This window comes from Callorhinchus milii, unplaced genomic scaffold, assembly GCF_018977255.1.
Source record: "Callorhinchus milii isolate IMCB2004 unplaced genomic scaffold, IMCB_Cmil_1.0 Scaffold2, whole genome shotgun sequence".
In the NCBI taxonomy this organism is placed as follows: Eukaryota; Metazoa; Chordata; class Chondrichthyes; order Chimaeriformes; family Callorhinchidae; genus Callorhinchus; species Callorhinchus milii.
The window spans coordinates 90,678,689-90,704,600 of NW_024704743.1; the positions used below are offsets into that span (position 1 = coordinate 90,678,689).

The 25,912-nt window shown below is 40.9% G+C and overlaps 1 protein-coding gene across 1 annotated transcript; it reads right to left on the reverse strand.

Moving 5' to 3' along the window:
- Positions 1-523: 523 nt before the first annotated feature.
- Positions 524-23,796, reverse strand: LOC103184974 (uncharacterized protein C18orf63). The gene is made up of 15 exons (XM_007903247.2): positions 23,764-23,796; positions 23,220-23,393; positions 22,397-22,469; positions 22,157-22,213; positions 19,693-19,804; positions 18,970-19,011; positions 16,986-17,062; positions 15,532-15,641; positions 13,300-13,396; positions 12,283-12,368; positions 9,816-9,996; positions 8,248-9,162; positions 4,751-4,867; positions 3,454-3,543; positions 524-652 (listed from the first exon to the last, which is right to left on the reverse strand). Exons 2-15 carry the CDS (start codon positions 23,348-23,350, stop codon positions 524-526), a joined length of 2,217 nt encoding a protein of 738 aa, XP_007901438.1. The 5' UTR covers positions 23,351-23,393; positions 23,764-23,796.
- Between the last annotated feature and the right edge of the window lie 2,116 nt (positions 23,797-25,912).

Consider the following 25,912-nt stretch of genomic DNA (forward strand, 5'->3'; position numbering starts at 1 on the left):
ATAGCATTTTAGATAGAAATTGTTATTTTTGTTACTACACAAACGATTATTCAAAATATTATAACTGGAATAAATTAGATAACAATGGAATATGAAGCAATAAACCAGTATAATATTCAACAAGCAATGCAAAAAATATTCGAGCAATGTAACTCCTGTGTAGCAACCTGCAAAACCTACATGACATAAACATTATATTATAATTTTCTCTGGGGAATTCCCTATTTGGCATTCAGTTGTGCGACTTCAAATTCAACGAGAACTTGGGTCTAGTCCAAGGACTCAAGTCTGCATCACGTACAAGCCATTTCCTAAATAAAACACTGTTTATGTTGTCGGCATTTTTGCCAGCAGCTAATTACGGTTATGTTATCTAGAATGCTTTTTAGACAAAATGTATATGCTAATTATGAGATGTACATAGAATATCAAACAAAGATTACAAATGCCTGCAATATATTATTTGCATGTAGCACCCTTTTTTAATCCTTGAGGACATCTCCTTGGATTGGCATTCCCAAATTTAACTTGTAGGATCATTGATGAATTCCATGATTTTAGCAACTAGCTTCTCTTTCTTTTCTCTTGCTTTCACAGGAATTCCACGAAGCTTCAGCCATGAATGGAGAGTTACACTATTAAGTTTAGTCAGCTGCAAAAAGAACACAAATCTTTAAAATCACTTTTACAAGCATTGAATTGTAAAGCAAAATTATAGCCTCACTTGCTTATTAGACTTCCCGCAGCTGAATGCCGACAGGAAGAAAGCCATACTCCTTGGCTTCTATCAACATCTTCTCTGCTGTGGCTCTGCCCTCCTCAACCTCCCTGGCCTACCCTTAAGACCTACTGATAAATTAACCTAGGTGTCAGGTTTGATCCCCATCTGTCATTCCTATCCCACATCCAATTCCTGACCAGGGCTGCTTTCATCCACCTCCCATCACATTTCTCACCTTCAACTGTACCTCACACCCAATGCAGCCAAGGCCCTTGTCTGTGCTTTCGTAATCTCCTGCCTCAATTATTCCAATGCCCTCCTTGCCTGTCTTGCCAGCACCACTATCCACAAAATCAAACTATTTAGGAACTCCGACGCCCATATATTCACGCACTCTACACTTCATTCATTATTCGAACCCCTTCCGTCGGGTTTCCGTGCTGCCCATAGCACAGAAACTGCCCTGGTCAAGGTCACCAATGACATCCTGACCATCTGTGACCAGGGCGCCCTCTACCTCCTCGACCTATCGGCAGCATTCGATATGGTCGACCACACTATCCTCCACCACCGCTTGTCCTCCCACCTAAACCTTCAAGGCCCTGTCCTTGAGTGGTTTAGGTCGTACCTCTCCCACCGTCTTCACTTTGTTTCTACGAATGGCTTTGTGTGGTGTCCCTCAGGGCTCTGTCCTCGGTCCCCTCCTCTTCACCCTCTATATGCTCCCCCTTGGTGACAGCATCCGCAGACATGGGGTTAACTTCCACATGTATGCGGATGACACCCAACTCCACCTTTCCTCCTCTATCCTCAACTCCACGACCACCGATGTCCTGACAGTCTGCCTGTCTGACATCGAGTCCTGGACAAGAAACAACTTTCTTCAGCTCAATGTGCGTAAAACTGAGGCCCTCCTGATTGGCTCACGTCAGCGCCTCCGCACCTCAGGCGCTGACACCATCAGCATCCAAGGCTGCACTCTCCACCTCTCAAAGCCGTCAGGAACCTCGGGGTTCTGTTCGACCCTGAGCTGTCCTTTCTCCTTCATATCCACACCACAACTGGCACCGCCTTCCATCACCTCCGGAACATCGCCAGACTACGGCACTACCTCACCCCTCACGCTGCTGAAACTCTGGTCCACACCTTTATCACCTCAAGGCTGGACTATGGGAACTCTCTCCTCGCCGGCCTTCCCGGCACCTCCCTCCACAAGCTGCAGGTCATTCAGAACTCTGCAGCTCGTGTACTGTCCCGCACCAGGCTTCGCGACCACATCACTCCCACCCTCGCTCGCCTCCACTGGCTCCCCATCCCCCAGAGGATTGATTTCAAGATCCTCATCCTCACCTACAAGGCCATTCACGGCCTTGCTCCCTCCTACCTCTCCAACCTACTATCCCCCTACCTACCTGCCCGTACCCTCCGTTCCTCTGGCTCCGGTCTGCTCCACATCCCCCGCCCCAACCGCCCTACCATCGGTGGTCGGGCCTTCAGCCTCTCAGCCCCCAGGCTCTGGAACTCCATCCCCCAGTGCCTTCGCCGCCTCCTCCCTTTCCTCCTTCAAGGCCGGTCTCAAGACCTTTCTCTTTGACCGAGCCTTCAGCTCCCCTCTCGACTCTCTACCCCCTCCTCGCTCCCTCCCTTCCCTCCCCTCACCTCACCCTGACCATTTCCCCCAATACTCGGGTCCTGACCCAACTGTACAGCGCCTTGGGACATCCTCCCGACGTGAAAGGCGCTCTATAAATGGAATCTTGTTGTTGTTGTTGTTCATATCCCCATCACACCAGTTCTTGTTATGCTTCACTGGCTTCCTATCACAGAACAATCGGCTTCAAGATCCTCACACTCGCCTACAAATTTCTTCATGTCCTAGTATCTCCCTACCTCTCCGACTTGATTATTCCCCACTCCAACACCCGTCCTCCGCTTGGCTAGCTCTAGTCTTCTGCTTGTCTCTTGTTCCCTCCGCTCCACCATCGGCTGCTGTGCAATCAGCTGCTACACCCCGAAACTTTGGAACTTTTTTTCTCTCAATCCCTCTACCTGGCCACAACCTTCCCCTTTTTGAGAACCTTCCTCTTCTACCATTCCTACTGTCACCTCCTCCCTCCTCCCTCCGCCTGGCTCGGTATTAGGCTCTCACACAGTTAAGCCTTCCGAAACCTAGCCCTGCTTGAAAGGTGCTATATAAATGCATATTGTTGTTGTTGTTGAGCAATTCTAACTATTCTAATTCATTGAACTGACCTAGAAGAATTCAATATTCAGCTAAAAGAACTGAAGTACTCAGGCTGCACAATTTTCCTCCAAGTCTTTATCCTCACAGAGGGGTTGAAATTTCACTACATGAACATAGCAGCCATAAAGGAGTTTGGATGACATTGCCATATTTTTATTTGTGCCATATTCCTGTTAGTGAACTTAGTCTCAGAGGCAGCTGACAGTGCAACATGCACAAATAGTTAATGAAACTGACATGACAGGAGAGGATCATAAGCACAATGCCCCCAGTGATATCTGCCTCCACTTCCATACAACTGCAAAGGGACGACTTGTCTGTGGTCCGGCGATATGTTGAGGTAGCAGCAGGAGAGGCTGGTGACCTCTTCCTTTAGCTCTTGGTCTAATTACATACATTATTTTGTATAAAGAGCAGCCAGAGGTTAACAATGTAAGAAAACATGGATTGACTAAAGACCAAGAAGCCATACAGCTCTCTCAAATACCTGATTAGTTTTTGCATGCTGTGCCATATCAACATCCTGGATAACTGGTTTACTCTTTGGTTTCTTTGGATTTGAATTTAATGCTTCAGCCTGTCAATAAAAAATTGTAACCTAATCTATAATTTCAGAAGTAAAAAGTTAAAAAAACACGGTTATGCAATCCAATTTTACCAATTACAGAAATCACTGAATAAAAACTACTGATAACTTTGGTAAATCATTAAATCACTGTTTGAATTTACAAGTCATACAGACTTTTAGAAAGGCTATTTCTCACTGTTCTAATCGACATAACGACCAGCTTTGCACCTTTTTGACTCAGTCATTTTGATGTTACACATTAACTATCAATGAAGATATACACACTTTGCAATCAGAGCCTACAAGAATCACGAGGCCAGTGCATAAAACTGCTTTAAAACATTTTTTGTCTTTAACACTAACCCTTTTTTCATCAAAGTAAGTTGTGTTTGAAGGGAGAATTAAACATGGTTGGTCAGATTTGCAAAGAAACCTGAAAGATTGCTTTCATTGTGCATTAAATAAGAGACTGCAGGGAATCAAATAACCTATTAATGTTAGTCCTTAATGAAGGGCCGATCACATGAAAAATTTCCCATTCAGCACAGATCAACTGAATCAGTGAACCTCCTACACCCTCAGGATATGAATCTGGTTCAAAGATATTTTGATATTAACTAGATTACAAGCTAGAAATCAATGTTCATAAAATACATAAAACATTTTTAATCAACGTCTACAAAGCTCTTCAACTGAGCTTCATTTATCTCAAGTGATTTTAATGTCCTAGTCCTAACAAGCGCTTGACAAATTCAATGAACTCCTGCCTATATTAGGTAGTTCTTTTTCTTAATTGGTCACAGAAGTCAAGATGAAAACTTCACTCCCCTAATGGGTAAAGGCCTGGTGCAGCACTTGGTCATACAGACTAGGCTACAGATATGAATGCCAGTCTGGGTTGAATTAGGTGATCAATGAGAGTAGCATTTGGAGCTACAGTTGACCTCAGTGCTCCCTTGGTTAGGAAGTGGAAAATCAGCCAATTTTTGATGTGCATGTATAGAGATCAGATGTGGACAGGCTTTACTGAGATTTACCCTTGGTTGAATGGCGTAGCAGCACCCAACTGTCAGAAAACAGTCACTCGGATGAACTTCTCAAGGATGACTGCTTCTTGTGATACAATACCCCATTAGTAGGAAAAAGGAATCTATTTCAGGAAAGTAGTGGAATATTAAAATAAGAAAAATGATGAACAAAAGAAAACAAAACTTACTTGGTGCTTCCTTTTTTCAGCTTGTTTCTTATCAGAAACATTTCTTTGTATTGAAGCCTCTAAACTCATACCCCTTCCTTGTTGCAGCGGTCCCTTTAATGTCAGCACACCTGGTGACTGGGAATCAAAACACAACACTTTATCCCCAAGAATAAAATGTACGCACTCTATATGAAAAAATATACAGTTGGAAATATACATAAGATGTAATCATATTGCACCTTCCCCCTCTCAACTCTGCCGCTACCCAAGACTGTTTGTGGGACACTGTTGTGCACAATTGTCTGCCACATTTTACCCACAAAATAGTCAATTCACTTTATAGTGTATCCTGTGAAGCACTTTGAGACATCTTGAAGACGTGATAAGGCCCTATATCAAATGCAAGAATTTTTATTAAATTTATATAAAACTTTAGTTATACTATATTCAGAGTACTGAACACAATTCTGGTTACTATATTACAGAAAGGATTTTGTAGCATTGGAGAGTACAGTGCAGATTTACAGGGATGTTACCAGGGATACGTGAAGACGGCTATCAAGAAAGATTATAAAATGCAAAATACTGCAGATGCTGGAAATCTGAAACAAAAACAGAAGTTGTTGGGAACACTCAGCAGGTCAGGCAGTATCTATAGAAAAAGGAAAATGAGTCAGTGTTTCGTGTCCATGGCCTTTCATCAGAACTGGGGCATGTTGGAGTGAGAGGTTTTTAAGAACTAACAGAGAGGGGAGAGGCAGGGTAAGGAAGACAAAAGAGAAAATGAGGTAGGGGACAGGCAATGATGGGCTAAGGTGTTAATGACACAAAACAATGGGGGTGATTGCAACAAAACAGGTGAAAAGAGGTGTTAATAATGCAAACCAAAGGGGGGAAAATTGCAACAAAACAGGCAGACCAGAGAGAGAAAAGGTGTGTCTGGGACCCAGATGATGTGGTAATGGTCACAGAAGAGGGGGAGGGGTAGGGGGAAGGTGAGCTGTTATGGTCTGAAATTATTGAAATCAATATTGAGGCCAAATGGCTGTAAGGTCCCTAGCAGACAGATGAGGTACTGTTCCTTGAGCTTGCGCTGTGGTTCACTGGAACAGCGTAGGAGACCATGGATGGAGAGGTCAGAGTGGGAGCAAGAGTTGAGGTGGCAAGAAACCGGAAGCTCAGAGTTGTGCTTGCGGATAGAACGGAGGTGTTTGGCAAGTTGGTCACCCAATCTGCCGATCAATCACCCAATCGTCACTCAATCGGCCCTGCAACTCCAAGTAATAAGATCATGGCTGATCTTCTAACCTAATTCCATTTACCTGCCCTATCCCCATATCCCTTAATCCCTCTATCCTTTAGAAATCTATCAACTTCAGTCTTGAATATATTCAAGGACTGAGCATCCACAGCCTTCTGGGGTAGAGAATTCCATAAATTCACTATCCTCTGAGTGAAGAAATGTTTCCTCAACTCAGTTCGAAAAGGCTGACCTTTAATCTTGAGACTATGACCCCTAGTTTTAGATTCTGCAACCAGGGGAAACAGTCTCACGACATCTACCCTGTCAAGACCCTTAAGAATCTTATAGGTTTCTATAAGATCACCTCTAATTCTTCTATATTCTAGAGAATATAGGCCTAGTTTACTCAACATATCCCCATAGGTTAACCCCCTCATCCCAGGAACCAACCTAGTGAATCTATGCTGCACCGCTTCTCAGGCGAGTATGTCCTTTCTTAAATAAGGAGACCAAAACTGCACACAATATTCTAGGTGTGGTCTCACCAAGATTTTATACAACTGCAGCAAGACTTCCCTACTCTTGTACTCTAACCCTTTTGCAACGAACGCCAACATGGCATTAGCCTTCCTTGTTGCTTGCTGTACCTGATACTAACTTTTTGTGACTGTTGTACAAGAACACCCAAATCCCTCTGAACACTAACACTACCTAGTCTCTTCCCCTCTAGAAAATAATCCGCTTTTCTATTTTTACTACCTAGGTGAATAACTTCACTTACCCACGTCATGCTCCACCTGCCACCTTCTTGCCCACTCATTTAGCCTGTCTATTTCCCTTTGCATTCTTCGTGTGTCATCCTCACAGCTTACTCTCCCACCTATCTTCGTATCATCTGCGAATTTAGATATGTTAAGTTCTATTTCCTCATCTAAATTATTGATATAGACTGTAAATAATTGAGGCCCAAGCACTGATCCGTGTGGCACTCCACTAGTCACGTCCTGCCAATCTGAGAAGGACCTGTTTATCCCTAGACCTGTTTATCCTTACTCTCTGTTTTCTTCCTGTTATCCACTCTCCAATCCATGCTAATATATTACCTTTAATACCATGGGCTCTAATCTTATGCAACAGCCTTTTATGTGGCACCTTGTCGAATCCAAATGCAACACATCTACTGGTTTCCCCCTATCTAACCTGCTAGTTACATCCTCAAAAAACTCTAAGATTTGTTAAACAAGATTTCCCTTTCGTAAAGCTATGTTGACTCTGCCTAATCGTGTTACGATTTTCTAAGTACTCCACGACAATGTCCCTAATTAACGACTCTAGAATTTTCCCTACCATCCTGGTTGGTTCCTTAGCATATTGTTCTAGAAGACTATCTCTAATGCATTCTATAAACTCATCCTCTAGTTTACTTTTGCCAATTTGATTTTCCCAGTCTATATGAAGACTGGGAAAACCAGTCCTACGCTATTCCAATGAACCACAACGCAAGCTTGAGGAACAGCACCTCATCTATCTGCTGTATCCTTAATAGCCTCTCCCTCCCAACATGCCCTTTTCTGACAAAGGGTCGTGGGCTCGAAACGTTGATTCACTTTCCTTTCTCCATAGATGCTGCCTGACCTGTTGAGTGTTCCCAGCGTCTTCTGTTTTTGATCAAGAAAAATTAGATAGGTTGGAGCTTTCCACTCTAGAGTTGAGACGATTGAGAGGGGATCAGATAGAGGTTGCGGTTGAAGCAAAGAGCATCAATGCATTTCAGAGAAAACTTGCATAGATGAGGGATAAATGCATACCTACTTGATAGACAGGTAACAGAGAGGGGAATAAGAGGGGTGGAGGCTCATGTGGAGCATAAACACTAGTTAGGGGCACGTGGTCTGTTTCTGTGCCATATAATTCTATTTAACTCTATACCAGAGATTATGAAAAAACATTAACTATTAATGACATCCTCCCAACGTGAAAAGCGCTATATCAAATGCAAGGATTATTATTATTATTATTAACATTCTGCAATATTATTTTAACCATATTCACTAATATTTCCATTAAAATGTAATATGCTTTTAAGAACCAGATATACATATTACAGGACTAACATCTCAGTAGTGTGTGAAAAATAAATTGTGTGAATTTACTTTCTATCATTATGTATTTGCTTTTGTAAAAAAAAGGAAAGAAAACCATATTGAAGAATGAAAACACAGGCAAAATATGTACAGAAATTATATGAAATGGATAAAAGATTTCATCTCACTTTTTTGTGTTGATTTCCTATTAAGGATGTGTTCCCCTTTGAGCAAGATCCTTGAGATGGTTCACTATCAGTCACGTAAACCACTGAATTTGTGCCTCTTGTTGTTGTTGAATTTGTGCCTCCTCTCTGGACACTTATAGTTCCTTGTTGAATTTTTCCAAATGTCTGAAGTGATGTAATTCCAGGTTTCATCATTCCTGTATTTGTGTTTGACTTGCTTTGGGGCATGGATGTCCCTGCATTTGAGTTTTGCATCTGTTTAGTACTTGATTTATCCTTCTTTGGTTTTGTAGCTAACCTTTGCTTTTGTATATTACCAAACCAGATCATTTCTGGCTTGGTTGTGCGTTTCTGTTCCTGGGTATTCTTAAGCTTGCTTATTTCTATGTTTGTGACTAATGAATCTAAAGTTGCCAGTTTTCCTAAAACATGTTTGGCATATTGCTTATTTTTACCTTCATTGATATTTGTATTTCTGAACTGTTTATTTGGTTGCAGCAGTTTGCTTTTAAATATTGGTATAATCATGGGATTTGTTCCATGATTATAAATAGAATTAGCTTGCATCATGTAATTAAAGGTAGTTGAGTTATTGTTTTTTGATTCTGCCTTTTGTGAAGAATTCTGAAGCACCACGCCAGGTTGCTCTGTCAATCTAAATTTGCTTCCATATAGTATCACATCACCCACTGACCCTTGATCCAAACTTGTATGAGAATCTACTTTGTGCTTATTGTCCAAGATGCTGGTCTGAATTTCAGCATTGGGATAAACTGAAGTACAGTTGGTCTGAATTTCAGCATTGGGATAAACTGAAGGACAGTTGCTGACAACATGTCTGACTAAGGGAATTTCTGTTAGAGCAGGCCGCAAGTCAATCTTAGTAGTCAGATTTGGTGGTCTTTTCTGAACTGCCTAATTTATAAACATACAAAGACAATATAATATGGCCATCATAACCCATAGATCGACAACAAAAACATACTTACACATTCACCCACAAAACACACACTTTGCAGTATATCCTGGAAATGCTTGATGTGAAAGGTGCTATACCAAATGAAGGATTATTATTATAATAATACAAATTTAGTTTTTAAAATTTCAATCCCACATTCTTATTCCTTCCACATAACAGTAGTCTTCCATCCTATTTTATTCCAGTCAAAACAAAAGCTGGCCCGAGTCTGCGTGCATCCAACTAAGCACCGAAAATCATAAATACATAAATGCAAAAATGTTAACAGATGTAGTAATTAGTGAAATACAAAATCCAGGTAATCTAAATTGAAGTGCTATTGATATTTTGGGAATATTATTTTTCTGGAATTAGCGAAAGTAATGACTATTGGCCTTAAGAAGCTAATAGTTCATAACATATCTGAAGCATGTCAACTTGCCAACAAATACATGTCTTTTGTTATTGAACAACCAAAGGTTTGCACTCATAAGATAAATATTTTTGATCCCAGACTTAGTTATTACAATGTATCAAAACTATTCTATACAGTCAGATTATCATTTTTCAGGGTTCTTCATCTGCTTTGCCAAATGTATCCTCATATTTTTACCTGTGCAACATTAAATTCATTTGTAGCATAGCAAGGCTTGTTGGTCATCTTTACTGGAAATCCACAGATGTGAAGTAACTCAGTTTTTAGATCAGAGATGAAAGCTGTCAGTACTCCTTCCAAATCTACTCTTGGGAAAAACTGAACAGGCTCACTTCTGATGCAGCAGAAAGGATAGCTGAATTGTTATGTTAAGAAAGAAAATATTTTCTCTTATTTTCTCTACCAATATTTCAAATACTTACAGTAGTTTATTTTACCACATTTCCGGGGAGGGAGGGGAGTGGAGAGAATTTTGTGGGTAACTAGTGTCATTGATGGAAATGGAACAATTTTCCCCCATATTTTATCGGTCCAGATATAACCTGAGTGCCTTGTGGTCCCATGGTTAGTGGATGTACCAGGTTTCCAACAAGGATTGGCTACCTAGCTACATTGGCACACAAGACGCAGGAAACCGGCCAGTCAGCAGCGATCCACTCGAGTGAGAAACATTTGTAAGAGCCATTGGGCTGATTGTCTTGCTTCCTGTCTGTACTCCAGAACAGGAAGTTAGGCAGTCAACTGCGACCTAACAATTCAAAAGCAAGACCGGTGGCATTTTTTCTTCCAGACCCATTAGATGTCTAATATTATTGTGGAGTCCTGTAGCTCAGTGGTTAGAGCACTCGCTTTGCAAGTGAGACCTGAGTTCAATTCCAGGCAGAGGGCGAAACCTTGGGCAAGTTTCCTTACTCCACACAGAGCCTAATAATAATCCCTTCAAAACCGAAAACAATAATAAATTGGTCATTTTCAATCTACGACTGTTTGTGGGACATTGCTGTGCGCAATTGGCTGCCGCGTTCGCCCACAAATATACAGTCAATTCACTTTGCAGTATGTTCTGTGAAGCGCTTTGGGACGTCCTCCCGACGTAAAAAGCGCTATATCAAATGCAAGGATTATTATTATTATTATTATTATAATCAAGAAAGCTGCCCTGTGTGTGTGTTTGTCAGCCTGGTGCAGTGGTAGCACTCTTGTCTCTGAGTCAGAAAGTTGTTGGTTCAAACCCCACATTAGGACTTGGAATCACAGAGTCTAAGCCGACACTCCAATGCAGTATTGTGGGTGTATTGCATCGGAGGTGCTGTCCTTCACATGAGACAGTAAACCTACCTGTTCAGGTGGCTGTTAAAAATGTCATGGCACTATTCAAAAAAGAGAAGGGAGTTTCTTCTGGCTAAAAATCCCCAAATACAATTGGTTACTCATTCCACAGCTGTTTGAGGGACATTGCTGTGCAAAACTGGCTGCAATCTTTCGCCTGCAAAATACTCAGTCAAAACCACTTTACAGTATTTTCTGTGAGACATCTCAACAGTGTGATAAGGTGCTATATCAAATGCAAGGATTATTATTATTTATTATTGTAGAATTCACTTCTATTTATCCTAAGTATTAAATGCTTATTACTAAATTTCAAACAATATCAACTTTAATAACAATGCAATTCAGAGTTTACTGGTCATTAAATAGTTGCTATTGCAATAAACCCTACAACAACAATTATACTACATTCCTCTGATTATGTGATACTATAAAAAATTAAAAATAAAGTTCAATACCATGATTTATAACAGTGATCTTTACCTCACAGAGAAACAAAAGTTGTTCAAAGCTCTTATGAAACAATAAAATTATTGTACCTCAGTCAGAAATTCTCACATTTTGGGCTCCTGAACTGCCAGGTTATTCTGATGATGTATGTCACAGGGAAGTCAGGTGTGTTTTTGAAAGCTCCAATTATTTTAATTGAGGTATGTGCTTCATACTCAAACGAATCCAGAAGCCTCGAACTCCGAGGAAGCACAATGCCATTACTAGCAATATCCAGCCTGTATTGTACTTTCCCAGGGATAAGAAGCACCAGTTGGCCTCTAACTCAGTCAAAAGTGCTCCTATTAAACTTAAATTGAGCTGCTTCTGGTCATACATGGCTGTCCCCAAAACGTACTCTTTGTAATCTCAGGTCAGAATTTTTAATGTTTTTGTGAGCAAACCTAGGGTTAAAGCAATACCATCGAGGAGAATAATTTGTTAGGGCGAGTTTCAATCCATAGATTTTAATATTTACCAATTCAATACAATAATAGTGCAATACAAATGTGCATTTATGTGCGCCTTTCACATCCGAAGGATGCTCCAAAGCACTAAATAAATATTGGATGTTGCTAAACAACTGCAAATATAAAGCTATTCCTTTAGCAGTAACAAAGTTGCACAGAACTTTAATTGCTTATCATGAGTGTGATACAAAGCTATTTGCCTTGACATCTTTGGTTTATATTTTCTGTTGACCACAGTTGCAACCTCAGTCTACCATAATATTCGAAAGTCCTGATTGCTAATCTTTGTCATTTCTAAAAATCTAGACTCATAGACAATTGATTGAACTTAATCTTCATAAAATCAAGGATACGTAAATAGTCTCTCTCCTACCAGCTTGAAGTACACTGTGCAGTAGAGTGCATCACTGTCATTAATCTCAGGGAGATTGTAACCATACTAAAAGAGAACACACAATAAACATTATGGTCACCTGAATACAATACCTACTTGATTTAAATGACACCTTGTTGGAATTAAAAGAAAAGGTTCTTTAGATTTAGCTGGCATCATTTTTTTCAAAGAAGATTATACTTCAAATATACAAGGTTAAGCTATGATATAGAACTAAGAAAATGAAAGATATTTGTTCCTTTCTGGGACAATGCAGGGCAATTCTGTTATAATGTAGTGCTTTGGATCCCAAAATGTTAAGACACCTCATTATAACATGTATGTAACACTAAAAGGCCACTGGTCCTGTTTTGGTCGTTGGGTTGCTGCTGACATCACATCTGGTCATTTCTAAAATGCAGCTGACCAGCCAGCTTCCTTTATGCAATTGAAGAAAACTAGCCAGTTTATGCCCGATTTAATCATCCTAGATATAAAATCCTCTTGTCCACATTGTCAAAGGTTGCTACACCTTTGAATTTTTCATCAGCCGAGTATCTGACACACACAGAAATCCATTGCCATTAGTTTTAATTTTCCTTCTCAAATATTTCTCTGATCCTCTGTTAAAAGTTATTATGAATTCTATTTCAACCATTATTTTGGTAGAGAATTTCAAATCCCCATAACTCTGTGTTTATAACATTTCCTAACCTCTCCCTTTGTTTTTTGTGTTACAGTCTGACATTTGTGGCTTGTAGTTACCAATTCAATGATTAGAAATAATTTTCTCCATTTACCTTATCAGTAACTCTCAGTGTTTGGAACACCTCTACCCTGTCTCCTCGCAAAGACTATTTTAAAGTTATCAATTTAACAAGAAAGTTTTAAAACTCAAAATTATAACACAGAAAAAAAGTTTTTTTGTATTATGCAGTAAAAAATACTGTACCCAATACTTTTTTTAATGAGAAGATAAATCTGTCTGTTGCCCTACCATGTTTGTCCAATGTTTCTGAAAATCACCATAGGACTGAAATGGACAGTGCAGGGGAATCTCATGACTGACACTGACAATCTGTCCCTTCTTCATACTATATAAAAAGATAACTAGAAGTGAAAACCTGAACATGCATAATAAGCTTGTTACATTCAGTGATGCAGCATCAGAGAGTAGGTGAAGCCACATCATTTTTTTCACCAAATAATCAGGAGACCTACTGTATCACCGCAATATTTTTAAAAAATTTACCTTTGATAACTTTAAGAAAAAAGTGACATAGGCGACTCTCCTTTATATTAGTGAAATACTAGTGAGTTATTTTAATGGCAAGTGTGAGATAGCGTATATAGAAACATCCATTATTCTGTTTGTACTATTTGTTCAGCACTCAAGACAAGAATTACAATTCAGGTTTTTGTTAAAACTGTAAAGTTGTTTTCTTTACTTCTGAGTGCTAGATTTCAAATTAAGCATAACTTTCAAGAGATTCAAACTCAATAAAAATTACCAATTTTTTTTGTATTCAGTGCAGGATAGATTTACAGGTACTGGTAGATTTACTTAAAATTAAGGGTCAGCCTTTTAGAACAGAGTTGAGGAAACATTTCTTCACTCAGAGGTTAGTGAATTTATGCAATTCACTACCCCAGAAGGCTGTAGATGCTCAGTCTTTGAATATCTTCAGGGCTGAGACTGATAGATTTTTAAAAACTAGAGGGATTAGGGGATATGGGGATAGGGCAGGTAATTAGTTAGGTCAGAAGATCAGCCATGATCTTATCGAATGGCGGGGCAGGCTTGAGGGGCCGAATGGCCTACTCCTGCTCCTAATTCTTATGTTCTTACCAGGGATGAGAGGATTCAATTTTGTTTTGGTCAGCCAGGATATATGTGGAAATCCATCACTACGCTGAAGAGTAACCAAAACAAAATGAGAGTTTAATGTAGTTCACTTATACATGGAAATTTTCATGCAATGGAATGTGCACTCATTGGAGGGACGCATCTTTGCTTACCTTATTCCAGAGAGTAATAGGCTCAGGCTGGCAAGAGAACCCCAGAGTGTGCATTGGGGTATTAGTGGAGCTAACATCACATAGCTTGCCATTGAAAGCACTATCTAGCAAGCTTTCCCATTGCTTATCCAGCAAACACCAACCTACCCGTAAGGGCTTTGACTTGCAGAGTTAATAGGCGATGAGTGGGAAGATTCCCTGCCCCCAGTGACTAGTCTGCCCCTACCAATGAGCCAGGCTAGCTGGGCTGTCATCAGCAATGTCCTGGAGTATTGCGGGCCAGCCTGACTTATAAACTGGACTATGAGATCGCCACAGAAGGATGACCTGATTCTGACAATCCATTGCAAGGTAAGCCATCTTGGAGCCAGTTCAGCTCCAAGCTTTCAGGCTGTGCTTTCAGCCACTACGCCCTGAAACTTTGGAACTCTCTCCCTCAATCCTTCCACCTCTCTCCCTCCTTCCCCATTTATAGATCACATCTGAAGACTTTTCTCTTCAACCGTGCTTATGGTCACCACCTCCTGGCTTGGCGTCAGGTTTAAACGCTCTGTTAAAACCACTATTAAACGCTCTGAGACGCATAAAGAGTGCTATATTAATGCAAGTTGTTGTTGTTGCAAGATTGAAAGAAATGTAATCATGGTATTGAGCTGAATAATCAAGCTACAGCAAGGATTGACAAATGGTTCAGAACCAAACCCTAAATTTAGTTATATGACAAAATTATGTGTTTCCTTTGGGCTGCTAACATTCCAATTGTTAACATTTATCCCATCCAAACATAGGTACTATCAATGAATGAGCTAAGTGACCTTACTTCAATATAACTAATGCTATGACTTTAAAAATATCTATTTAACTTATATTGCCTTTGACTATCATTAATCTTAGTCTTAAAACCATTGTCTTAAAATTTAAGGAAATGCACAATTTTGGAAAAAGTCTTCAATTAAGTCTTAATTTGGAAGCTAGTTTTGTGTAGTTTTTCCAAAGCTTATGAAACAAGTTTCCACTGAATTTGAAATTTTGCAAAATGTTCCAGAATCTTAAAATCTAATGATTTTAATGGTAACATTTCAGGCATCATCTTGTAAACTATGAAATCTGAAAATCCATCTAATTTGTACTTGTTTAAAAAATAATTCTCAACTAAAAATTATTGTAGTGTATTAGTATTACAGTAGGATGTGAAACTACCTGAACATACCTGGGTAACACATAGCACCAGTTGCTGGAGATAAAATGTTTTGGAATTACTGCAAATCTATTGTTGTAGAAATTCTTTAACACTCCTATCGATATGTCAAAGTCTTCAAGCTGCAAAACAATTGTTTTGAATTTTATTGTTAACAATCAAATTCCAAATGGTATATATTTCATAGTTCTAAGATTGGCAGGTGCATCAACCCCAAAAGTTATGTATTTCAACATAAAATACTGATAATAGACAGCAAGTATTCAAAACAATAAATAATAATAATCCTCGCATTTGATTTAGCTCCTGGTTATGTCTTTGAAACGTCTCAAGCCGCTTCACAGAATATACTGCAAGGTGAATTGACTGTATATTTTTGTGGGAGAAACATGGCAGCCAATTGCACACAGCAGTGTCCCGCAAACAGGCGTACATTGAGTGACAAAATTATTTATTTTTGGGGGGAGGATTATTACCCCCAGAAAAGCGATCCACCAAATCGCCTAACAACTGTAACAGAGACAAGTTTTACCCATAACTTGAATTTACATTCAATTCGAAAAGATTCTGCAGATGATCAACTGAAAAAGGATATTGATATACCAATCTGACATAGCATTTTGATACTGACATAACAATTTGATATACCATATATATTATCAAATGCAAATACAAGGATTATACCAATAACCTAAAATGTAGGCTGTAATTTCTATCCAAATTTTCACACATTGGGATTTAATTTACAATGTTTCTTTCCTGATGGGATTTTTCAAGAAGGAATTCTGTTAGAATTTCCAACAACCTGTGGGAACACTACTCCATTTGATAATCATAATAAGAATTATTATAACACCTGATCATGTCGGTGAACTGCCTCAAGCATTTCACAGGATTTACTGTAAGGATAGACTGTCTCTCTCTGGTCATCACAAGGAAATTTCTGTGAGTCAGTGTGAGGTATTTCTGGTTATCAGAGGAGTGAACTCAGTCACTGCCAGACAGTTGGTGGTGGTGGGTGGGGTGGGGGGGGGGGCGCTGTTCTTGAGTGGAATCTAGAAATTTTAGTCTGGAGAAGAGGCGGAAATAGAAAAATAATTAAATATCAGAATGCGTTCACACACTATCACTTGTTCAATAATAGACCAACACTGGAATACGGTTGAGAGCACTAAGAGAATGGTGCTTACAACAGGAGGATGTAACAACAGATAACGAGAAATATAAATAAGCACGGAACAAGAAAAGGCCATTTGACCCATAAAGCCATACTTTCCTCTAACTGAGAAGAATTTACCCTCCCATTCATTTAATCCCATTCTACCCCATTCATTTAACGTTTTGAGTAAATTTCTAAATAAATATCCCTGCGCTATCGTCAAATATACCATATTTGTTTTAGAAAAAATTAATTTCAGTATTTAAAAAGTAAATTTATTAAAGCAAATCTAAGAGAAAATGAATACCTTTGCCAATGGCAGTCGAATAGTAGAGGCCTCTACACTAATACACAGCTGGGTCTCTGAAACATTCAACTCCATAACTGTAATGAAGATTTGGAAGAGCACTTAGTTAACTTATAACTCTGAATTCTAACTTTTGTATTTACTTTTTAAATTTTTCATAAAAGCTGACTCCTTTTGTTCCAATAATTTTAGTCTTATATTTAAAAAAATATTGGGCTATGAACTGTTACAATGAATATTTTACTAACAACAACAACAACAACTTGCATTTATCAAGTATACTAAATGCAGTTAAATAATGAAACAATAAAATCTGGTAAAACAGGACTACTGTCTCATCCACAGCTGGATTAAGACTTTTTTTTATTATGTTGCAGGTTTTTCCAATGACTCAATTGGTAAAACTACTGTCTAACACGAACAACAACAACAAATTACATTTGTATAGCACCTTTCACATCCAGAAGACAACCAAAGGCGCAGGACAGTCAGGGATTTGGACCTGAGCTGGGGGTTGGAATCAGGGGAAGTAGGGGTAGGAGGGGAGCCGAAGGCGCGGTCAAATAGGAGGGTCTTGAGACATGCCTTGAAGGAGGCAAGGGAGGGAGCAAGGCAACAACAACAACAACAACAACAAGATTCCATTTATAAAGCGCCTTTCACGTCAGGAGGACGTCCCAAGGCAAAGGTACTGTAGGATGGAGTTCCAAAGGGTGGGGGCAGGGAGGCTTAAGGCCCGACCGCCGATGGTGGGGCAGGTCGTGTGGGGGTACATAAAGCAGGGCAGAGCCTGCTGAGCGGACAGGTTGATAATAATAATAATCCTTGCATTTGATATAGTGCTTTTCACATCTTCTAGACATCTCAAAGCACTTCACAGAATGTACGTAAAGTGAATTGACTGTAGATTTTGTGGGCGAAACGCAGCAACCAATTGCGCACAACAGGGTCCCACAATTTGAGTGACAAAATTATTATTGTTAGTTTTTTTTTCTTGAGGTATTATTATCAGGCATGTGGAGTAAGAAAACTTTCCCAAGGTTTCATCCTGCTGGGAATCGAACGCAGATCTCTCGCTTACGAGGCGAGTGCTCTAACTACTGAGCTTCAAAACTCCTCCTGCTGATATGGGGTTAGCAGGTCACAGAGGTAGGATGGAGCAAGGCCATGGAGGGCCTTGAAGAAAGGACAAGGATTTTGAACTCTATCCTCTGGGAGATGGGGAGCTGGTGTAGTGAGGGTGATGTTGATAGGGTCACGGAGCCTAGTGCAGGAGAGGACACAAGCTGCAGAGTTCTGGATGATCTGCAGCTTGTGGAGGAAGAGTTGGGAAGGACAAGCATGGAGTTGACATAGTCGAGCCAGATGTGGATATAGACGAGGAAGATGCCAAGTTTGATTCATGGTTTGTTTTGTTGGCTTCTCAGCCACAGTGACAGTAGAGGATCTATATCTGCCCTTTGTGATAGGGACTGGAAATATCAGACAGGGTTCCTGTTCCTATAAAAACAGATATCGGTGAGAACATGCAGCAGGTCAGGCAGCATCTATGGAGAGAGGAAAATGAGTTAACTTTTTAGGTCAATATCCTTTCGTCAGAACTCATGCTCTTTCGTCCTGCTCCTAAGGGGTATCCATGGGCATCCCTTCTGGAAAATCGCAAGTGTAGATCAGAGAGTAAGGTTCATCTGTAATGACACCCTGCAGTCTGTCAACAAACACAGCCTGGACTCATAAATGAAGAATGGCAAATTGGACAACTTAACAGAACATGTAAAGTCATCTACAGTTAGCTAATGCCACAAAGTGTTTGCATTTTGTCAATAGTTTTACCTATATTTACAAAAGATAGAAAACTTTGCATGTGTATGGGTCCTCAACTTCATTTTTTACGCTCCGAATGGAAAATCTTTGTCGAATAAGATGAACTTGCAAACGCATATTTTAAATCGTCATCACAAAGGGAAATATCTGCCTAACTCACCAACAGCATTCTGCCTTTCTGTTTTCCTTAGGAAGTCTTTCCCTAATAAAAACAAGGCAATAATAACAACATTGCAAGTTTATTTATGAAATGCATTGAATGTAATTAATTATATGAATTTCAGATAATGGTTTGCATTTGACTAAAACATTTTCATTTATATTAATTACAGCATTCAGGTGCCAAAGTCCCTTTTAAATGCTATGAAACCAGTGCAACTGTGCACGTACAAATCTTCCAGAGCAACCCAAACTCCTGGGTGCAATATGGGAGATTATTATTGGGAAACACATACTTCAGAATGTAGCATCTCTCCATTTTATCCTGTAGATACTTTGTCCCCACTTAATAATTCAATACATTGTTTAAAATGCTAATCATGCAATCCAAAAGTATTATTTGTGCATGCTGGAATGCAATGATAAGTACTGTATACTGTACCTCAGTATACCTGGACCCTATTTCTTGTGTACATTGCTGACTTTGATTTCAGAACTTAGTACAACATGCTTAAATGTTAAAATAGATAAACAGATTACTAAAAAAGACAAAGTTGAGGTGAACTGTGGAACACGGAAGGCAACCAAAGTTTATAAATGGTGATTGATAAGTTATGCTGACAAGTAATGTTCAATACTGATAAATGCAAGGTACTAGACAAAGGAAATAAAAATAAGAGGCAATATGTAACCTATGATTGGGATAGAACTTGTTAATGATTACCATGTATCAATAAATGACCTGCTTTGTTCCAGTTGGGGCCAAGTTTTGCAATCAGTGTATAGGAAAGACATGTTTGCAGGACAGCAGGTATCACTCTTTGTGGAACATCCATCTGTCATAAAAGAGAAACAACCCTGAATGTTTCAATGCACAGTACAGCCATTAAAACTTGCTTTGTTGAGAAATTGTTTTGCTTAAAATGATAATCTTTGTATTTATACAGCACTTTTCACTATAAAGTACAGTTACTTTGTGTTTTATAGGCAAACATGGCAGCCAATTTGTGCACAGCAATGTCCTACAAACATCCATGAAGTGAATGACTAATTTAATCTGGGGGATATCTGGGCCATGACACTGGGAGAAATTCCCTTCTCGTTTCAAAGAGTTCCAAGAAATCTTTAACATCCACTTTATCGGGCAGATGGGACCTCGATATCTCATTTGAAGGTGACACCTCCAACAATACACCGCACTCCAAGAAGGTATTAGAGTGTCAGCCTGGACTGTGACTGCAACATGTCAGTATTTTAGATGAACTGTTGTAACAGTAACAGTAAGAATTATGCATGGAGCTGCAGGGAGGGCCCAAGCCTGCACTGACCTGTTGCTGAGCACCCTGCAGGTGGAGTCGGCTTCGTGGCAGACCATGTCTATTTGCCAAAGCCCCTCACATGAGGACTTGGATTAAGCACCTGGTGCTGAGTAAACCTGGGATTAGACCTGGACCTTGAGAACATCAAAGTGGCTGGCACATCACATGTCTTGTAAAGGACATAACATTACATGTAGGAGCAGGAGTAGGCCATTCGGCCCTTCGAGCCTGCCCCGCCATTCAATCATGGCTGATCTTCTAATCTAACTCCAGCTAATAACCTGACCCTGCCTTATCCCCATATCCCTTAATCCCTTTTGCAATAAGAAATCTACTTCAGTCTTGAATATGTTCAAGGACTGAGCGTCAACAGCCCTTTGGGGTAGCGAGTTCCATATATTCAGAAGAAGTTCTTCCTCAACTCAGTGTGAAAGGGCTGGCCTCTGATTTTAAGGTTGTGACCCCTGGTTTTAGTTTCTCCAACCAGGGGAAACAATCTCCCACTATCTACTCTTTCATGCCCTTTGATCATCTTATAGGTTTCTATAAGATCCCCTCTAATTCTTCTATATTCTAGAGAATATAGGCCCGAATTGGTCAGCCTATCCTCATAACTCAACCCATTCATCCCTGGTACTAACCTAGTAAATCTACGCTGCACCCCTTCCAAGGCAAGTACATCCTTCCTTAAATGAAGAGACCAAAACTGGACACAGTATTCCAGGTGTGGTCTCACCAGGGCCCTATACAGTTGCAGAAAGACTTCCCTACTCTTATACTCTAATCCTTTCATAATGAATGCTAACATACCGTTCGCCTTCCTAATTGCTGCTGCACCTGCAGACTAACTTTCTGTGATTGGTGTACAAGGACACCGAAGTCCCTCTGGACGCTAACACATTCAACATGGACCTCCCATCACACTGAAGACAGATGAACACACATTCATATATCCAGGGCTTGGAATCCACCTTGATTGGCGAGCAGAGAGGTAAACAACTGCTGCTTATGCTACACACTTCTAATTGGTAGAACGATTTTTCACTGGTAGGAATGTATGACCGAACTGTGGATAGGAAGATAGTTGCAATGCTCTCAACACATTTCATGCTGAGCTGTTCACCAGGAAGTTTGCAAAGAGTACCTGGTACCTGCCAAGCACCTAGTGAGCGCTCAGACCTGCATTTGTCAGATATGAAATGACCAACTGCTGACTATCCTCCTTGAGAGGAGGAGCAGAACTGATTCCGAGACAAAATGCTTGGCAATGGAATATTGGAATCGAGTTCACTCCCTGTGGCGGCTCCGCGGTAGTCTGGTTCCTGAGCTGGGTGTGCTCCTAGTACTTTAGGGCAGTGTTGACATCAGTCGAACCAGCCTGGCAGACATTTCACTGGGAGCGAGGATTCTTCCCAATTGACTTCTGTTAACCCTGCAAGCCAAGTTCCAAATGGTGGTCCCAGCTGCACAAGCAGCTGGAAGTTTGCCGGACAGTTCTTACAACAGAGAGCTGTACAGTTTAGCTGGTTAAACCCCAGCAGTATTTCAACATACACTGTGGGACCACCAAGGCTTACTCTTGCCAACTTGTGCACAATACTCTCTGGAATTAGGTAAGCAGGATGAATCCCTCCGGGGAGAGGGTGCTGATTCCATTCCAAATGTGGGAATTTCAATGGCAATCATGGGACTCTCAGTTTGGTTTGGATACTCTTAAGCATGGTGATGAGTTTCTGCATGTGTCAGACATTCAGTTGACCAAACAAATATACAATTTAGAGTAGTTGCTACAGTTGCATCTGAACTTGTATATCTTTATTATAAAAAGCACACTATTCTCAAAAATACCATAGTCTAATGATAACATACCTTTGCACCATGTTTTTGAATATATGCTTGAATGTTTCCAGTCTTATAAAAGGATATCTAAAATACAAATAAAATACAAATGATTTTAAAACTGTTAGTAAATAACATTCTGATTCCTTACAGCAGGTTTCTTTTGAGTTTACATTTTATGGCGGAAATTCTACACACTGTAAAAAATATATACCTGTACAGTACTACCAAGATGCCAATTGTAGAATTACTTACTAAATTCATACTCACTGGAATTACCACTATAATTTCTTTATCGGCTCCTGGGGAAGCAAGAACTTCTGGATGAAGAAACAACAGTTGCCTGAAAAAATAAGATTGTGCTTAATTTCCTATTTGGCCTCTCACTGCCTTTTGGACAATGGCAGTTTCTATTTGTAATGCACATTACATATGCAATTATATTCAAAAATAATAATTATATTCTCCACAGCAATACTTTTTTGTAAATCCTCTTCTCCTTAAGGTACTGACTAGCATTGGTGTATGGTTCTACAAGACCTGATCACCATTCACCCAAGTAGTCAATCTTTATATATGAGTGCGACACAGTGAAATGTTTTGACTATGGATGGGGGTGAGGTGGGGTGGGGGGAGAAGGATGTCCCAAAGCTCTTCACGGGATTATTGGGAAGTGGAGTAACTGTGTGTTTGTAAGCAAAAGCATCAGCCCAATTGCACACAACAATGCCCCGAAACACTCACAAAGTGAATGACCATTTTTTCATTTGGGGGATTGTTGGCCAGGATACCAGGAGGAGAAACTCCCTCGTCTTTTCAAGTAGTGCCACCTTTAACGTCCACCTGAACAAGTTAACCAGAACCTCATCTGAAGAACGGCATCTCTGACAACGCAACACCTCCCAAACATTGCAACGGAGCGTCAGCCAAGACTATGGGAGTTCAAGTCTCCGCGTGTGACTTGAACCCACCATCTTCTGACTTGGAAGCGAGAGTGCTACCAAACGCTAGTAAGAAATCGTGCGATAAATTTTGATGATTGGAATATACACCTCTGTATAGTTTACATGTCACCAGAGTGTCCTGAGGTTACCTGCACATTATTATTTGTGCACTTCTCACATCAGCACAGTCACAGTTTAAAGTAGCTGTGACACCGCACAATTTTCCAAGGTCCGGGAGAGCGATGAAGAACAAAGACTGAAAACTACTATTTCCCTTCATCTTCCAGAGCTACTAAAACGGTGTCAAATGCAAAAGGGTCAATCTGCAAAACGGAGAGAGAGAAAAAAAGTTAAAAATCTAGTAAACTCAGGAAAACAAATGCAGCCAAGCTTTTAGATTCTTTATTGGACAATGTTATCATGAAGCCGGGATTGCAGACAGATTCTTAACAGACATTAATTAACACCTGAACTTCAGACTGACATTGACTGAAGGACAGACTGACATTGACTGACGGGCGACGCCGCGCGCGGTGACGGTTGGCCGGGCTGCCCCCCCCCCTCACCCCTCGCGCGGTGACGGTTGGCCGGGCTGCCCCCCCCCCTCACCCCTCGCGCGGTGACGGTTGGCCGGGCTGCCCCCCCCCCCCGCACCTCGCGCGGTGACGGTTGGCCGGGCTGCCCCCCCCGCACCTCGCGCGGTGACGGTTGGCCGGGTTGCCCCTCACCCGCGCGCCACAGCCTTTGAAAATGTGGCGCCTGCGCAGAAGTGTGAGTTTGTGTGCCGTTAACGGGTGAGAGAGAGAGAGACAGACAGACAGACATGGAGCAGAGAAGAGGAGCAACTCGGAGCCCGTCATGGAGACAAGGACCCAGCCTGGGGCAGCTCAGAGAGAGGCAGGGGCCAGAGCGACTCAGAGAGAGACAGAAGCTGGAGCAAATTAGAGAGAGACAACATCTGGAGCACATTAGGGAGAGGCAAAGTCTGGAGCTAATTAGGGAGAGGCAACGTCTCGAGCTAATTAGAGAGGGGCAGAGTCTAGAGCAGATTAGAGAGCGACGAAATCTGGAGCAAAGGAGAGAGAGACGGGGTCTGGAGCTCTTCAGAGAGAGACAGAGTCTAGAGCGGCTCCGAGAGAGACAAAATCGAGAGCAAATCAGAGAGAGGCAAAATCTAGAGCGAACGAGAGAGCGGCAAAGTCTAGAGCAAATGAGACAGAGACAGAATCTGGAGCGACTCAAAGAGACACAAAGTCTACAGCAACTCAGAGAGAGACAGAGTCTGGAGCGACTCAGAGAGAAACAGAGTCTAGAGCAAATTAGAGAGCGACGGAGTTTGGAGCAACTCAGAGGGAGTCAGAATCTAGAGCGACTCGGAGAGAGGGCGGATAGGGTGGGAGACGTGAATCAGGCCAGGAGCCTCTTATTCTCTATAAAACAGCGTGTAAAGTTATTGTTCAACTTATGAAACATTTTTAAAAAAAAATAATAATAATAATCCTTGCATTTGATATAGCGCTTTTCACGTCGGGAGGACCTCCCAAAGCGCTTCACAGAACACACTGTAAAGTGAATTGACTATATTTGTGGGCGAACGCGGCAGCCAATTGCGCACAGCAATGTCCCACAAACACTCGTAGATTGAAAATGACCAATTTATTATTGTTTTGTTTTTGGAGGGATTATTATTAGGCTCTGTGTGGAGTAAGGAAACTTGCCCAAGGTTTCGCCCTCTGCCTGGAATTGAACTCAGGTCTCTCACTTGCAAAGCGAGTGCTCTAACCACTGAGCTACAGGACTCCACCCTGTGCCTTGGGAACCTCCTCTCAGTGTAAAAGGTGCTACACAAATGCAATTTGTTGTTGTTATTTTCCAAAATGGACAGCAATGTTTAGAAGAAAGAAGAAATATTTTAAAAGTTGAAAAGATTAGAATAGGTTGAATTTAGTGAAAGCTAAAGTATAACCGAGAGAGTTGGAGGAAAAAGGACAAGAGAAGAAATGCAGGTGAAATATTTAAATGTTTATATTTAAGATTCCTTTTTAATGTATTTTGTAGTTTATGATTAATAAAACTATCCTGATGTTTTAGTATACTGTCTATATTACTGTAATAGGTTTGGGAGAGTCATTGTCAACTGTACATCGGCTAGAAACAGACCTAGTCAACTCATTGATTTTTTTAAAAAGCTAATGCAGTCTAATCATAATAAAAAAAAGTTTTGCCCATAATTGGCTGCTGAATTCACTGACAAAACACACCATTTTATCTATTATCATTCACGGCCTCGCTCCCTCCTACCTCTCCAACCTACTATCCCCCTACCTACCTGCCCGTACCCTCCGTTCCTCTGGCTCCGGTCTGCTCCACGTCCCCCGCCCCAACCGCCCTACCATCGGTGGTCGGGCCTTCAGCCTCTCAGCCCCGAGGCTCTGGAACTCCATCCCCCAGTGCCTTCGCCGCCTCCTCCCTTTCCTCCTTCAAGGCCGGTCTCAAGACCTTTCTCTTTGACCGAGCCTTCAGCTCCCCTCTCGACTCTCTACCCCCTCCTCGCTCCCTCCCTTCCCTCCCCTCACCCTGACCATTTCCCCCCTGCTCGGGTCATGACCCAACTGTGCAGCGCCTTGGGACGTCCTCCCGACGTGAAAGGCGCTTTATAAATGGAATCTTGTTGTTGTTGTTGTTGTATTTGGGCTTGCTGGCCAGGATAGCGGGAGAAAGTCCTGTTTTTCAATAGTGCCATGGGATATATTGTGTTAAGTAGATGGGACCGTGGATTAAAGTTTCATCCAGATATAGGGAATGGATAAACAGGATATGTTTTGGAAGTGGGGTATAGGCT